This window comes from Eumetopias jubatus, unplaced genomic scaffold (genome assembly GCF_037043125.1).
Source record: "Eumetopias jubatus isolate StellerSeaLion01/CBP00866 unplaced genomic scaffold, mEumJub1_p1.0 scaffold_17, whole genome shotgun sequence".
Lineage (NCBI taxonomy): Eukaryota > Metazoa > Chordata > Mammalia > Carnivora > Otariidae > Eumetopias > Eumetopias jubatus.
In genome coordinates, this window is record NW_028274823.1 from 26329570 (window position 1) to 26344037 (window position 14468).

The window sequence follows — 14468 nt, forward strand, 5'->3', positions numbered from 1 at the left end:
TATAAGCTAAATGCCTTTTGGTAATGGCAGCACATATGTTTATAAAGCAAATGTTTACTACTACAATGTATTCTGAGTTTCCACAGGGAAACTCAAGTGAAAAGACAATATGCTGAATGAATCTGAAAGTGTATTCTTCTTAAAGAGATGTTAATTACATGGTCACGGTCGTCATATCACTCTTCTCTTACCTGCAGTAGCTGAGATGTAGTCCACCTGGAATCCACATTCTTTTCCAAGCATTTCTTTAGAAAGTCCTTAAAATTTGAAGACCTGCAAAATAAAATTTTAACAATGATATTTCTATTTTATTCTCTGTTATTAAAAATCAAACAAAACTGATAAGTTATGGTTGTTTTATTATGTATGTTAATACTATTCAACATAAGAAAACTAGTTAATGAGACTAAGATTTCATAATAATAAGATGAATATTAAGATATCATCTGTAAACACAAAATTAAATATATATGTATGTAGAGTCATAGTTTTAGACATTGAGACATAGTCATATATTCACAAGTATGCGAAAAATCACAGAAACTCTATTAAATTCCACAAATATACATCAACCACATATATCTCACTTTCTTACAGTACAGAAAATACTGTATTATATACAGTTGTTTCATGTAGACCTCAAATCACTGATACTTTCAAATTTATGGGAAAAGTTAGTTATAAGAGTTTGTATGGTCCTTACGTCTTAAAAAAAAATTACCAAAAATCAGTTTTCTACTCATAGTCTTTGTACCAGTAACTAAATTTAAATACCCTTGAAAAGCTGGGAGAATAAAACATCAAGTTTTGCTTCGTAAAAGGCTTCATTTAGAATATTTTACCATTTTGATGGTTGTGCTAATGTAGGGGGCTCTGATTTTGCTATTTTTAGCAGCACTCGCATTGGATTTAATTCATGATGAGGTGGTTCTATCTCAGCCATTTCTATTAAAGTGATACCCAGGGACCAAACATCAGCTTTGTAGTCATAGGGTCTGTCCTTAGATGTTTCACACATGACTACTTCAGGAGCCATCCTATGAAGACAGAGAATTAAAAGTTAAGATGTTTAACTTAAGAATAACGATTGCAAGCCACATAAAAGAGAGACAGTATAATCGATTATGTGGACAAAATTAATGCGTAATAGGTGATAAGAGCTTCTGACATAATACTATAAATCCATAAAGCTGAATACATACCAATATGGTGTGCCAATAAAGGAATCTCTTCTTTGAATTGTCCTTGTGTTTTTAGCTGATACTCCAAAATCCGCTTGAAATAAGCAATCATACAAAATATTAATAGTTTTTTAGCAAAGTTCACTGTATTTAACATAGGGAAAGCATTTCAAATCTTTAACAAGGCCATTCTTATTGAAGGGTAAACAAAACAGAAAGAGTAATTTCTCTACCATCCTAATTTTGAACACACTCTTTCTACCACAACCCCCCTCCAAAAAAACTGCCAAAGAAAATATCCTATCATTAATACACTTAATACTACCATCTTTATACATCTTCAGATCATGAATTCTTCAGAATTGATAAAAAAAGTAGTAACTTTAAAACAGACCAGTCTACCCACTTCAAAACAAATGCCAACTAGTGGTACATGCTATAATTAAATTGATAGACATAAACATTTTTTTCTCTAGTGTGAAAAGCAGAAATTACAAAGTAGCCTTGACAGCATATGTCTTGCTAATTTCTTCATGAAATTGTATTACAAAGAAAAAAACCATATTTTCCGATTTAAATTATAGAGAACAACATTATAGCTTTATCAGTTGTCAACCCCACCTTTTCAGCTTAGAGAACAATTAATAGCAACACAAATTTGCTCTTGCTGCATAATTACCTCATACCATTTATACATAACTTTTAAGTTTCAGGTTTGACATGCCATAATTCTCAAAATGAATATCAAAAATCCAATATTTGATGCTCAAACCACAAGAAGTGGCACAGAATATATACTCAATAAATGGTAGCTACTATTAGTAGCCGTATCTATAATTTTAACCTTTGTGCTCTTTTGTTGGTAGAACTCTTAAAGCTCATAAAATCCTGACTGTATTCTAATTATTTGTGTCTATTATATGGTGGGCGTTCTTTTTGGACCACATAATGCTCCCACTTAAAAGACAGTGGTAGCTACCTATTGCCTGTGGAATGAATTTTAAGCTTCCTAATGTGGTGTACAAAGTCCTTTATTACATTAGTTATTTCATTAATGTTTTATAATGAAATTCATAAATGAGTAAGCAAATAAAACATATTAAAGTTGGAAGATATATTTGTGGAAGATACAATGTAAATAGATTTATTCAGGACTCTTCACCACTATCCCTCCCCCCCGACCCCCAACCTCCTCAACTTACAACTTCTCTTATGTTTTTGGGAGGAAGGACTTGAGACAATTTAAATTCCTGCCAGAAGAGGTTCTGTACTCAGGTAAATTCAGCTCGGTACTTATTCTAGTGTTTTTCTAGAGCCTATTAATGCTCTTTTCAACTCTCTCCCCTCAGAATATGACTGGGGAAGGAGGTCCAGAAATAGGCCTAAACAACTGTCCCTTGTCAACATTCTTATCTCTCTAAGCACCTGAGGTAAACTAAAGATGGACAAAAAGGCACCTTAACTGCTGTGCAAAGGGGAAAATTAAAGTTGCTATGTGCTTTGTAGTTCTCCATATAATGATGCAGCATGTATATGTTGGTCTGTTTAAATAGCATTTTACACATTTATTTCCATTTGGAACAATATGACCTGACAAAATCATCATAAAAATTTTGTTACTGTAGTGTATTAAATAGTTCTTGAGGATAGTATGGTGCTTTACATCTGTGTACATGTAACAGGGTATCACAGAAATAGAAGATTCTCTAAGTATTTACAAATTAATAAAATTGCAACTGTTTCAAATGTCAACCAAGTCAAGACTATTTTGGCATTCCTAAATCGTCAATAATTTACTTACTTTTAAAGGTATGCACTATTTTACACAAAAGTATGTTCCTATATTGAAGATTCTAAATACATTTAGAGAAAAATGTGCACCAGAATGGATCAAAATGATAATGTACTATTTTTAAATGAGCTACCAGAGTTTAAAAAATGATATAAAACATAAAAGAGTAACATACATCAGAATTAAAAAACCTCAATTATGAGGTAACAGAACTCAAGAAAAAATAGAAAAATCATTTTAGAAACAAAGATTAAACTAGGAGAAATGCAAGAGCAAATAAACAACAAATTCACACCCATTACCACTTTACATTCATTAGGATAGCTATCATCAAAAATACAGAAAATGACAAGTGTTGACAAGGATGTGGAGAAATTGGAACCCTTGTGCATTGCTGATGGGAATGTAAAATGGTACAACTACTATGGAAAATGGTAGTTCCTCAAAAAATTAAATACAGAATTACCACATGATCCAGCAATTCCATTTCTAGAATACCCCAAAGAATTGAAAGCAGGGAGTCAGACAGATATTTGTATACCCACGTTCATAGCAGCATTATTCACAAGATCCAAAAGGTAGAAGGTAAAGTGTCTGTCAATGGATGAATGGATAAACAAAATGTGGTACATGTAAGAAACAGAACACTGTTCAGACTTTAAAAGGAAATTGACATGCTACAACATGGTTGAACCTTGAAGACATTATGCTAAGTAAAATAAGCCGGTCATAAAAAGACAAATATTGTATGATTCCACTTACATGAGGTACCTAGAGTAGTCAAATTCATAGAGACAGAAAGTAGAATGGTAGTTGCCAGGAGCTGGGGGGAGGGAGGAATTGGAAGTTAGTGTTTAATGGGTACAGAGTGTCAATTGGGAAAGATGAAAAAAGTTCTAGAGATGGATAGTGGTGATGGTTGCATAATGATGGGAATATACTTAATGCTACAGAACTGTACACTTAAAAATAGTTGAAACAGTAAACTTTATATTTCACCACAATTTTTTTTAAATGAAGAAAGATAAAAGAATCTGGGAGAAAGTTTTTAAATATTGATGACTGGAAAAGCCAACAAACAAATAAAAAAAGTCCCTAAAAATGATAGTCAATGCAAGGAAACAGAACAAATACTCAAACCTGTAATTCCAGAAAACTTTCCTGGAAAAAAAAAAAAGGCTTCTATATTATAAGAACATATTAGAGAAAAGTCTAGTCAAACTATTGGTCCTTGAAGAAAAAAAATTCTTTGGCATCTAGGCAAATGAGCACATGACTTGAAAGAGAAAGAAAATCAGATTATCATCAGACTTTTCAACAACAACACTTTATAACAGAAGAAAACAGAGTAACGTATTTCAGATACTCAAGGAAAGAAATGTAAGCCAAGGATTTTCTATCCAGCAAAACTGACCTTCAAAGTATAAATATGGGTAGGTAGTACTGTTGTCATTAGATAAGAACTCAGAGAGTCCCTCCAGAGTTATCTACCAGAGAATAAACTTCAGACAACCAACATGACCAGAGATAGCAACATAAGGACTAGTGGTGAGCATTAAATATAGAAAAGGGAACTAAAATAAGTAATTATGGGATGCTCTAAACCTATCATCAATGTCCTTCAGAACCAGGAGTCTCAAGATAGAGGGAGATACACATGTAATACCGAAGAGGTTAGGTTAAAAACAAAAACAAACATCCTGAATTTGATTAGGAAATACATAGGCACTCATGAGAGCCTAGCTCTGTCCTCTGGAAAGGCCTAGAATGATGGCCAATCTAGAAACTGTTAATCACTTCTAAATTCAGAAGTAGTCTTGAAATACCATATCCTACTAAAAGAAACTAGGGCTTCTTAAAGAAATGGCTAAATTACAGGTTGGAGGCAGGAAATACATAAGATAAGCCTGAAACACCTCAACCTAATATATAGTAACAAAGAAGCTATCAAAGGTTACTAAAGTCATGTCAAAAGGATTAACATACCAACTTGAAGAGGCTACCATTGATCAAAGATGGTATAATGTGAGCTTTAATAAGGATAAAAATTATAGATTTCAAATCTATAAAATTAAATTCATGAATTAATAATATTTTTAAAAATACCGGTTACCAATTGAGGATGAGAGAGAACCAATTCATGGTCTTTAAAGCTACATAAATAAAAAGAAGGAATCAAGCATTTTTCCTCTCTTGTCCATATGAACTATACTCCTGAGTAACCAAATAGTTGAAGGGAGGTGTCATCTTATATAATTATCCCTAATTTTACAATGATAAATAAAAATAATGAAATAATTGGCAAATAATTATATCAAAATTATAATCAAAAAAAATAAATGAAAACAAAGTGATAGAATTCATTTTGCAACTCAAACCAAAGAACAGATCTAGGCATTAAGCATCAACAGCTGCAATCCAAAAAAAAAAAAAAAAAGCAAAAGGCAGACATATGCCTCCCCAGTGAAAGGACACAAAACCACCTAAATACAGTCTGGCCAAAGAATCAAATTTGAGACTGATGAGGCCTTCGCATTTATCTGAAAACCTGAAGGAAATATAGAGAGAAACTTACTAAAAATGATCATGAGTATGTAATTAGCAAAATGCAGGTTGAGGGAAACTCTACAGGTGCAACACCCAGGTCTCATAGTTCAGTGCTTCTCAACCTTTTTTTCATCATCATTCTCCTATGGAGCCTTTTTAGACACTTTTTTCTAATCCTCCCGTCCCCCATGAAATTTTAACACCACAGATATACTATCTGTTTGTGTACTGTGGGCCTTTGGAGGATTATTAAACACTGTAATATCTAAGATCTTTTTTGCCCCCTAAGAACCAATTTTGGCCCCCCTGAAAATGCATGCCATAAATAAAATGTAAAGAAAAGAAAGAGATGGGGGGGAACCTATAAATTAAGAGACTTAGAAGAAAAATCAGGTTTTAAATATGGGAAAGTCTAAACTCTAAAGTCAAGAGATGAACACTGGATGATAGAGCCATAAAGAAACGCATGGAAAAAAAAAAAAACCTCAAAGAAGTGATCACTATAAAGGTCAGGATAAAGGTTACCTGTGGAGAAGAGAGGGACAGTGATTACGATGGGACACATGGAAGAGCCGCTAGTTCTATTTCTTGACCTAGGTGGTAGTTACAAAGCTATCATCTACAAAGTTACGAAATCACTAAGCTACACAAGTACTTGTCTGGTTTTCTATATCTGTATTATTTCACAACAAAAAGGTTAAAATTTAGTATATCAAATTATACCTGTTTATTTTTTTAAAGGTTTTATTTATTTATTTGTCAGAGAGAGAGAGCACAAGCAGGGGGAGTGGCAGGCAGAGAGAGAAGCAGGCTCCCTGCTGAGTAAGGAGCCCAATGAGGGACTCTATCCCAGGACCCTGGGATCATGACCTAAGCTGAAGGCAGACACTTAACTGACTGAGCCACCCAGGCATCCCAATTATACCTGTTTAGATGTCATGAAAAAAGTGAAATGATTATGATCAATGGTATCACAAGATGGCCTGTGAATATATTTTATCTTTTCATCCTCCCAAATTACACAAATTTATTTTTTTTAAAGATTTTATTTATTTATTTGTCAGAGAGAGAGCACAAGCAGAGGAAGCAGCAGGCAGAGGGAGAAGCAGGCTCCCCGATGAGCAAGGAGCCCGATGTGGGACTCAATCTCAGGATCTGGAGATCATGACCTGAGTTGAAGGCAGACGCTTAACCGACTGAGCCACCCAGCCGTCCCAACAAATTTAGACTTCATCACAAGATTTTTTTAAAAAATTCTTGTCTTGGATACACTTAAAGAGGACTGTATCTTCCATTTGTATGTGTACATTGGAAATTAATCAGTTTTCCATCTAAAATCTATATTTACTCCTTATGAAGTTATCATTTATTTCCTCAGTGTAAAAAACAAAATTAAAAATTCTAGTCCTTTATACTTACTTTAGACATTCTTTCCAGGCTTACTTTGTTAGTTTAGCCAGGATACCATATATCCTGGAGTATAAAACTAAACATGGGAAAAGAAAAGCACTAGACATGAGTTTTGGAAATGAAGATAAAACTAAGTTAGCTCTTTTATGTATTATCTCATTCTAAATGTATTAAGTCTACAAACAAAAACTTAGGAGTAAAAAGAATTAACTGGTCTTTCTAAAGCTTGTCTTTTTGAAAATGAAATCCATCCTTTCTTACCTTCTTTTTAAAGTGTCTTTATATTAGTTGCCTATACTTAGGAATTCTGGGAGTTAATGAATTATTTATCCAAGGCAGTATTTAAAAAATTAACATGGAGTAATTTCTCCATGTTTTACACATCTGAGTCATAACAAAACAATATTAAGTCACGTACATACAGGGGAAAATCTCAGCACAAATTCAAATGTTTTATTTAAGGGAAGAAACTTACCCAACTTAATATCTCCATCTAAGGTAAAAAGAATGTTGCCAGCCTTTAGATCTCTGTGGATTATTTTATTATCATGCAAGTAGTTCAAGGCCTCCAGAGTCTGTTTACAAACTACTTGTATTTGGGACTCAGTTAATGGTCTCTCGAGTTCTATAAAGAAAAGAGTAAACAAATCTGCATTGTTATACAGTGAAAACACATCAGCAAGATGTATACCTTTACCATCAATGTCAAAGATCATATTTAGTAAATTATTTTAGAAGAACTAAATATTCGACAAAGATTACTTTCTTCACATATTATATTCAACATTTCATTTCAGGATTTTGTTACAATTATCTAAGAATATAAAATGTAATTAGGATGATTTCTTAATTTATTGAGCTTCACCCAAGATATCTATTCAAGATATATATATATATATATATATATATATATAGGGCTAAATGTTTGAAATCCTTTAAGTATAATTTAAGATACAAACATAAAGAACAAAAACATGTTTACCAAGCATCACAGCATCCACTGCTCCACCTGCACAAAATTCAATGAGGATCTGCAAGCAAACAAAAAAAGCATGTGTCTAACATGACACTGAGTTTGAGTACTTTTTCTTCAATTTAGCAAAAAAGCTAAAGGAATAACTAGGCTATGGAAACAATATTATGCTGATATCCTTATGCCATAAAGATTTTCTGTCAAAAGAGTTAAGAGTCTTAATGATACACATTTTGAGAAAGCACAAAGAGAACACATTGTAGACATATGTGCATTTTTTAATCACCATTTTTAGTGTCCCTGCTTCTCTAAAATTACTAGGTACACAATTTTTATTGAGGACAGTATCATATAACCATTTCATCACCACCGAAAGATTTTATTACACTCATTTTTAATGTAACTACTATGATTTAAGTGACCAAATCTATTTTTTAACTTTACTAATAGGAATAAATCCTCAAAATACTTAGACTTCTTTTAGTTAAAACACACACACATACACACACACACACAAAAGCTTCAGATCCTAGCTCAATTATCACATTCTGATGGATGCCTTCCCGGATCCCTGGGACAAACCACCATGTACTTTTCCATCTTACCCCATCACAGCTGTAATTTTATATATATAATTCCTTGAAGTATTAATTATAGATAATTAATTCTACATCTCTCACTAGCCTGTCCCTCACAGATGTCCAACTTTTTATTTTGCAACAATTTCAAGTAAAGATCTTACCTGTTTACTGTCCAGGAGTTCACTTTCATTATAATCTCTGAGAACACTCTACTAGAGCCCTGAACAACTATATTACAGGACACCACACAAAAATAATTATTAAAAATTACTTATCTTGTCAAATTATATAGCTTGCTGCTTTTTTCCCCTTTGTATATACTCTATTTTTTATAGGTGCTTGCCAATTACAAATTATTTTCAAATTCATTATATCATTTGAAAAATAATTTGGAAGGTAGATCACTCATCTTATAGATAAGTAAACAGACTCAGAGGTTAACTGACTTATTCAAGCTCCTACCTAGCAGCACCAGGATCAAAAAATACAGGGCTTTCAATTTCCAAAGTATTACTTGCACTACACTACCTACTCTTCTCTAATACTTCCATCATAACACTTTTCTTCAAGGAGTAAAACAAAAACTCCCATTTCAGGAAGGCGTCTTGGTTAAATTAGTGTCAGCAGAGAGCAAATGACTGACCAGTTATTATAATAAATATAATTTTATCTCTATATGTATTTGTGCCTAATATTTTCTACAAATGAACAAAATTTATACATGCAGCCTTAGCCACCGTATCATGCACCAAAGGTGAGTCTGATAATATAGAAGATAAATATTTAATTTCTAGTAAGTATTCTATAATTTATTACATGATTTACAAAGAGTTTAGCGTAAGAAATTATAAACAATTTCTAAGAAAACAAAAGAAATTTCCAAAAAAATTTTTAAGTAAATACCTAAACCTAAATTACAAACAAGACCATTTAATTTCATAATTTGGGAAATTTAATATTCTTAACCAAGTTCTTCCATTTGGGTCCAATGTCAATCATGAAATATTGTACAACTGGAAATACACATCTGAACATCTGTTGAAGCTAAGGATAATTATGTTGTTAATGACCCTCTCATCAGATAAATTCAAGTAACAAGTAATTAAACAGAAGTAGTAACAGGTTTTCACAACTTAATAAACCTCTTTCAGACAATTAACTCATTTTGGCTCTTACAGATCAACAGAAAATAGTTACCCAAAGATTGTTCTCATAATAGAAGGCATCCAGAAGTTTGACTATATTTGGGTGATCACAAGATGCTAATATATCAATCTCAACCATGTAATCTTCAAGTTCTTCTTCAGATTTCGTGTCAATCACCTTTGCAGCAGCTAAAACATTGGTCTCTTTATTCTGGGCCTAAAAATGAAAGCATCACAAGTGTCACATAATGCATACTTGATTTTTAAAATTTTATTTTCCATTTTTTTAAATAAACTTATTTTTTTAGAGTAGTTTCAGGTTCACAACAGAGTTGAGCAGAAAGTACAGTGTTCTCATATGGTCCCAGCTTCTGCACATGCACAGCCTCTCCCACTATCAACATTCTGTACCTTAGTAGTATGCTTGCTACAACTGATGAACCTATAACAACACATCATCCCCAAAGACCACAGTTTTCATTAGGATTTACTCTTGGAGTTTACTCTATGGGTTTTGACAAATGTATGACATTTATCTACCATTATATCATACAGAATAGTTTCACTGCCCTAAATATTCTCTATGCTCAGCCTATTCATCTCTCCCTTTTTCCTAAGCCCTAGCAACCACTGATCTTGTTACTGCATCCATAGTTTAGCTTTTCCAGAATTCATATAATTAGAATCACACAGTATGTAGCCTTTCGAGATTGGCTTCTTGCACTTAGTAACATGCATTTAAGCTTCCTCCATGTCTTATCATGGTTTGATAGTTCATTTCTTTTTGGGACTGAAGTGTCCATCACATATAGATGTGCCACAGTTTATCCATTCATCTACTGAAGGCATCTTGGTTATTTCCAAGTTTTAGAAATTCTGAATAAAGCTGCTATAAACATCCATGTGTGCGTTTTTGTATAGATTTAAGTTTTCAAATTCTCTGGGTAAATACCAAGGAACACAATTACTAGATCATATGGTAAAAGTATGTTTAGTTTTGTAAGAAACTGCCAAACTGTCTTCCAAACTGCTATGTCATTTTGTATTCCCACCAGCAATGAACTAGAGTTCCCGTTGTTCCACAGCCCCACATGCATTTCCTATTGTCAGTATGAATTTTTTTGTCATTCTAATAGGTGTAAAGTGGTATCTCCTTTTTTAATTTGCAATTTTCTAATAACATATGATGTCAAGCATCTTTTCATGTGCTTACTGGACACCTATATATCTTCTTTGGTATCTATCCAGATATTTAGCTCATTTTTTAATGAAATTGTTGATTTTCTAATTGCTATGTTTTAGGAATTCTTCATATATTTTGAGTAACTGTCCTTTATCAGATATGTTTTGGCAAATATTTTCTCCCAATCATTGGCTTCTCTTCTCATTCCCTTGACATACTTATTCGTAAAGGATAGCCTAAACATATATATATTAACTAATAAATGCTATGCACTGTGGTAAGTGCTTTATATGCACATAAAATAGTGTTTCAAATTGCAGGCTCTACCGGGTCAGACTATTAAGGTTCAAACTCTAGTTCTACCACTTAATAACTGTGTTGCCTGGGGCAACTTACAAAATCTTTTCATTTCCTCATAATAAGACATGTTAACATCTCACAAGTTTGTGAGAATTAAGATATTAGCCAAGTGAAAAAAATACATATAAATATTTAATAAAATGCTTGCCATAGACAGTAAGGATTAAGTGATGTTAGGTATAATTATTATTATTATTTAATCCTCACAACAACTGAGTGATATATTATCCTTAAAAGAGGATATACAAACTTTAAGAGGTTAAAAAGCTTCCCCAAGGTCATGTAGTAAGAGACAGATTCAGGATTCAAATCCAGGTTTGTTTCCAAAGCCCTTTTTTTATCTGATTCATTACCCTATCCAGTTTTCCTATACTTCCATCAATTTTTTTTCTTTGCACTTAGTACTTTAACTTTTCCATTTTCTTTCTTTGGTGAATAACTTCTCATTTCCATTTATTATAAATGAAAGGCTTCCAAATACACTGTAGGAGCCAAGACCATTTGTTAAAAAGTTAAGAATCAGATCTTAAAATACTAATTAGGTTTTTAAAAGACATTTCAATATTTTATGTTATCATCGTTTCAGCAAAACTGCATCTAATACCTTAAAAAAAGAAAAAATACCAAACTCTTAAAACCTAGTAAAAGTTTCAATAAATAAATTAATGTCCAAATCCCACTTTTAAGAATTTATCATAAGAAGAGGCACCTAGGCGGTGCAGTCGGTTAAGCCTCTGATTCTTGGTTTCAGTTCAGGTCATGATCTCAGGGTTGTGAGATTTAAGCCCTGCATCAGCTCCATGCACCATAAGGAGTCTACTTGAGATTCTCCCTCTCCCTTTGCCCCTCCTCCTGCTTGTGCTCACTCTCTCTCTCTCTCTCTCTCTAAAACAAATAAATAAAATCTTTTAAAAAAAGAATTTATCATAAGGAGATAATTATACAAAATTAAAAATATGCATACATAAAATTATTCATCAAAGCATTATTTATAATAAGGAAAACTGAATGAACCTAAATATCCATTAGCAGGAACCTGCTTAAATAATTCAGCACATTTCTACAATGGAAAATGATGCAGCCATTAAAATCAATAACTAATCAATATTTAAGATGGAACAGTAACTGTAACACAACACTGAATGGAATAAAAGGCAACTTACTAAACACAAGAGGTATGTAATTTTACAAAAACCACACATCTACTTTCAGACATGAAAAGCTGCATAAGAAGTATCTGGAAAGACATCACCCCTGAGAATAGTGGAATTTCAGGTACTTTTTTGACTTTCAGGTATTTTTCGTATTGTTTGAATTTTTTAAATGAACTTATTTTTACAGAAGCAGTAAAGTACTAAAAAATATCAGCGTATGGGAGATTTCTTAAGGATCTATTATCTAACCTTGAAAATGATGATGAAAAGAATAAACAAAGCAGGTATCAGCCTGTATACAGAATTTTCCTAAGTAGACTGTTATGTTTTACTTCCTTAAGAAAAAACAAAAGTAAAAAGTAATACTAATTACTAATTAAGTAATTAAGTAACTCTCACATTTATGGTTCAGAAAATATGTTTGGATAAAAAGATAACTTTATACTCGTCATTGCTACCACTCCAGAAGAATATTCTGATCTACCACATTTTGTCAACTCTAGGATGCACTACTACTGGGGCACCTGGGTGGTTCAGTTGGTTAAAAGTCTGCCTCTGGCTTCGGTCATGATTCCTGGGATGGAGACCCACGGCAGGTATCTGCTCAGTGGGGAGCCTGTTTCTCCCTCTCCCTCTACCTGCTGCTCCCCCTGCTTGTGCGCTCTCTCTCTCTGTGTCAAATAAATAGAATCTTTTTTTAAAAAATGCATCATTTTATGTTCCACTCAGGAAGGAAAAATGCCAATTAAACTACAAGATTTTATCATTTTGAATTCTTGTTATACCTTTTTATTTATTTTTTTAAAGACTTTATTTATTTATTTGAAAGAGAATGAGCGAGAGCACAAGCTGGGGAGGGGGGAGAGGAAAAAGGAGAGGGAGAAGCAGATTCCGCGCTGAGCAGGGAGCCTGACGCACGGCTCCATCCCAGGACCCAAGGATCATGACCTGGGCCAAAGGCAGACACTTAACAGACTGAGCCACTCAGGTGCCCCATGTTATACCTTTTTAAAGAGCTCATTTGGACACATTTAGACACATTTAGAAAAGGATTGTTTAGACAAGGATTGTTGGCCACATTTAGACAAGGATTGTTACTGTATATCTATTCTCCTTGTACACAAATAAGAGGTTAAATACTTAAAAGTTTGACTCTTCTGAATCACTTTTTCACTCAGAGTTACCTAATGTCTGTGTTTTTCCACAGGATATCATTCTCTGGCCATTAAAAGCTTTGGTAAAAGACTGCTTCTCTACTACTGTCACCAAGATTTTCTTTGAAACATATTTTCTTGATCTTAACCAAAGTGCTAAAAGATTTATAGGTAACAACCAGGTCTCACATTCTTTCTTCAAAAGGTACTTAAATAGTTTATTGATTGACACATCAAGGGGCTGCAACTATATGACACTAAGGATACAACTAAGTTCACAATGCACAGGCAATGACAGATATATCACAACTGCCACTTGGCCAACAATACTAAAACATCTATGGATAAAAGACATATCCCAATTTCAGAGATGTTAAAAAAGTAAAAACTGTCACAAATAGTGAAACATGGTATCAAGTCTGTCTCTCAAAGAAAGAGACTACAGTTGAGCCAACAATAATTAGAACTCACCCTCCCCTGAGTCAGAGGAAATAAGCCAGTGAAAGATAAGCTATTCTCTCACCATTTTAATGTAACACTTTGGGAGGAAAAAGACCAGAGGAACTGTCCTTGAAGAGGAACACTATAAAATATGAGCCTTGGTAAGAGACCAAGTGGGGTTAAAAGTCATCCTGCTTCTGCATGCTTCTACTGATGTCCTCGGAGATTTTTAAGATATGTCATGTAAATGGATGACATAAAGGGGAAAAAATAATTAAACTAGATAATCTCTAAAGTACTTTATAGTGACAAACTCCATTATTCCAGTCCTCTGGATATAATGATTAAACCAACAACGGTACCATTTGGTTACTCTAAGTAATAAATAAAAGTTACATTAGAAAACATAATGCCGGGGCACCTGGATGGCTCAGTCGTTAAGCATGTGCCTTCGGCTCAGGTCATGATATAAGGGTCCTGGGATTGAGCCCCACATGGGGCTTTCTGCTCAGCGGGAAGCCGGCTTCTCCCTCTCCCACTCCCCCTG

The 14468-nt window shown here is 33.5% G+C and overlaps 1 protein-coding gene across 2 annotated transcripts in view; it reads right to left on the reverse strand.

Annotated features, from left to right (window-relative positions):
• SLK (STE20 like kinase) overlaps positions 1 to 14468 on the reverse strand; it is a 58282-nt gene that overhangs the window by 27006 nt on the left and 16808 nt on the right. For both annotated transcript variants that reach the window (XM_028098606.2, XM_028098605.2), the window contains exons 2-7: positions 9682 to 9846; positions 7913 to 7961; positions 7406 to 7555; positions 1203 to 1275; positions 843 to 1037; positions 192 to 273 (exon numbers count right to left, since the gene is read on the reverse strand). In XM_028098606.2, the coding sequence (XP_027954407.1) occupies positions 192 to 273; positions 843 to 1037; positions 1203 to 1275; positions 7406 to 7555; positions 7913 to 7961; positions 9682 to 9846 (714 nt within the window). The remainder of the gene's footprint in view (positions 1 to 191; positions 274 to 842; positions 1038 to 1202; positions 1276 to 7405; positions 7556 to 7912; positions 7962 to 9681; positions 9847 to 14468) is intronic.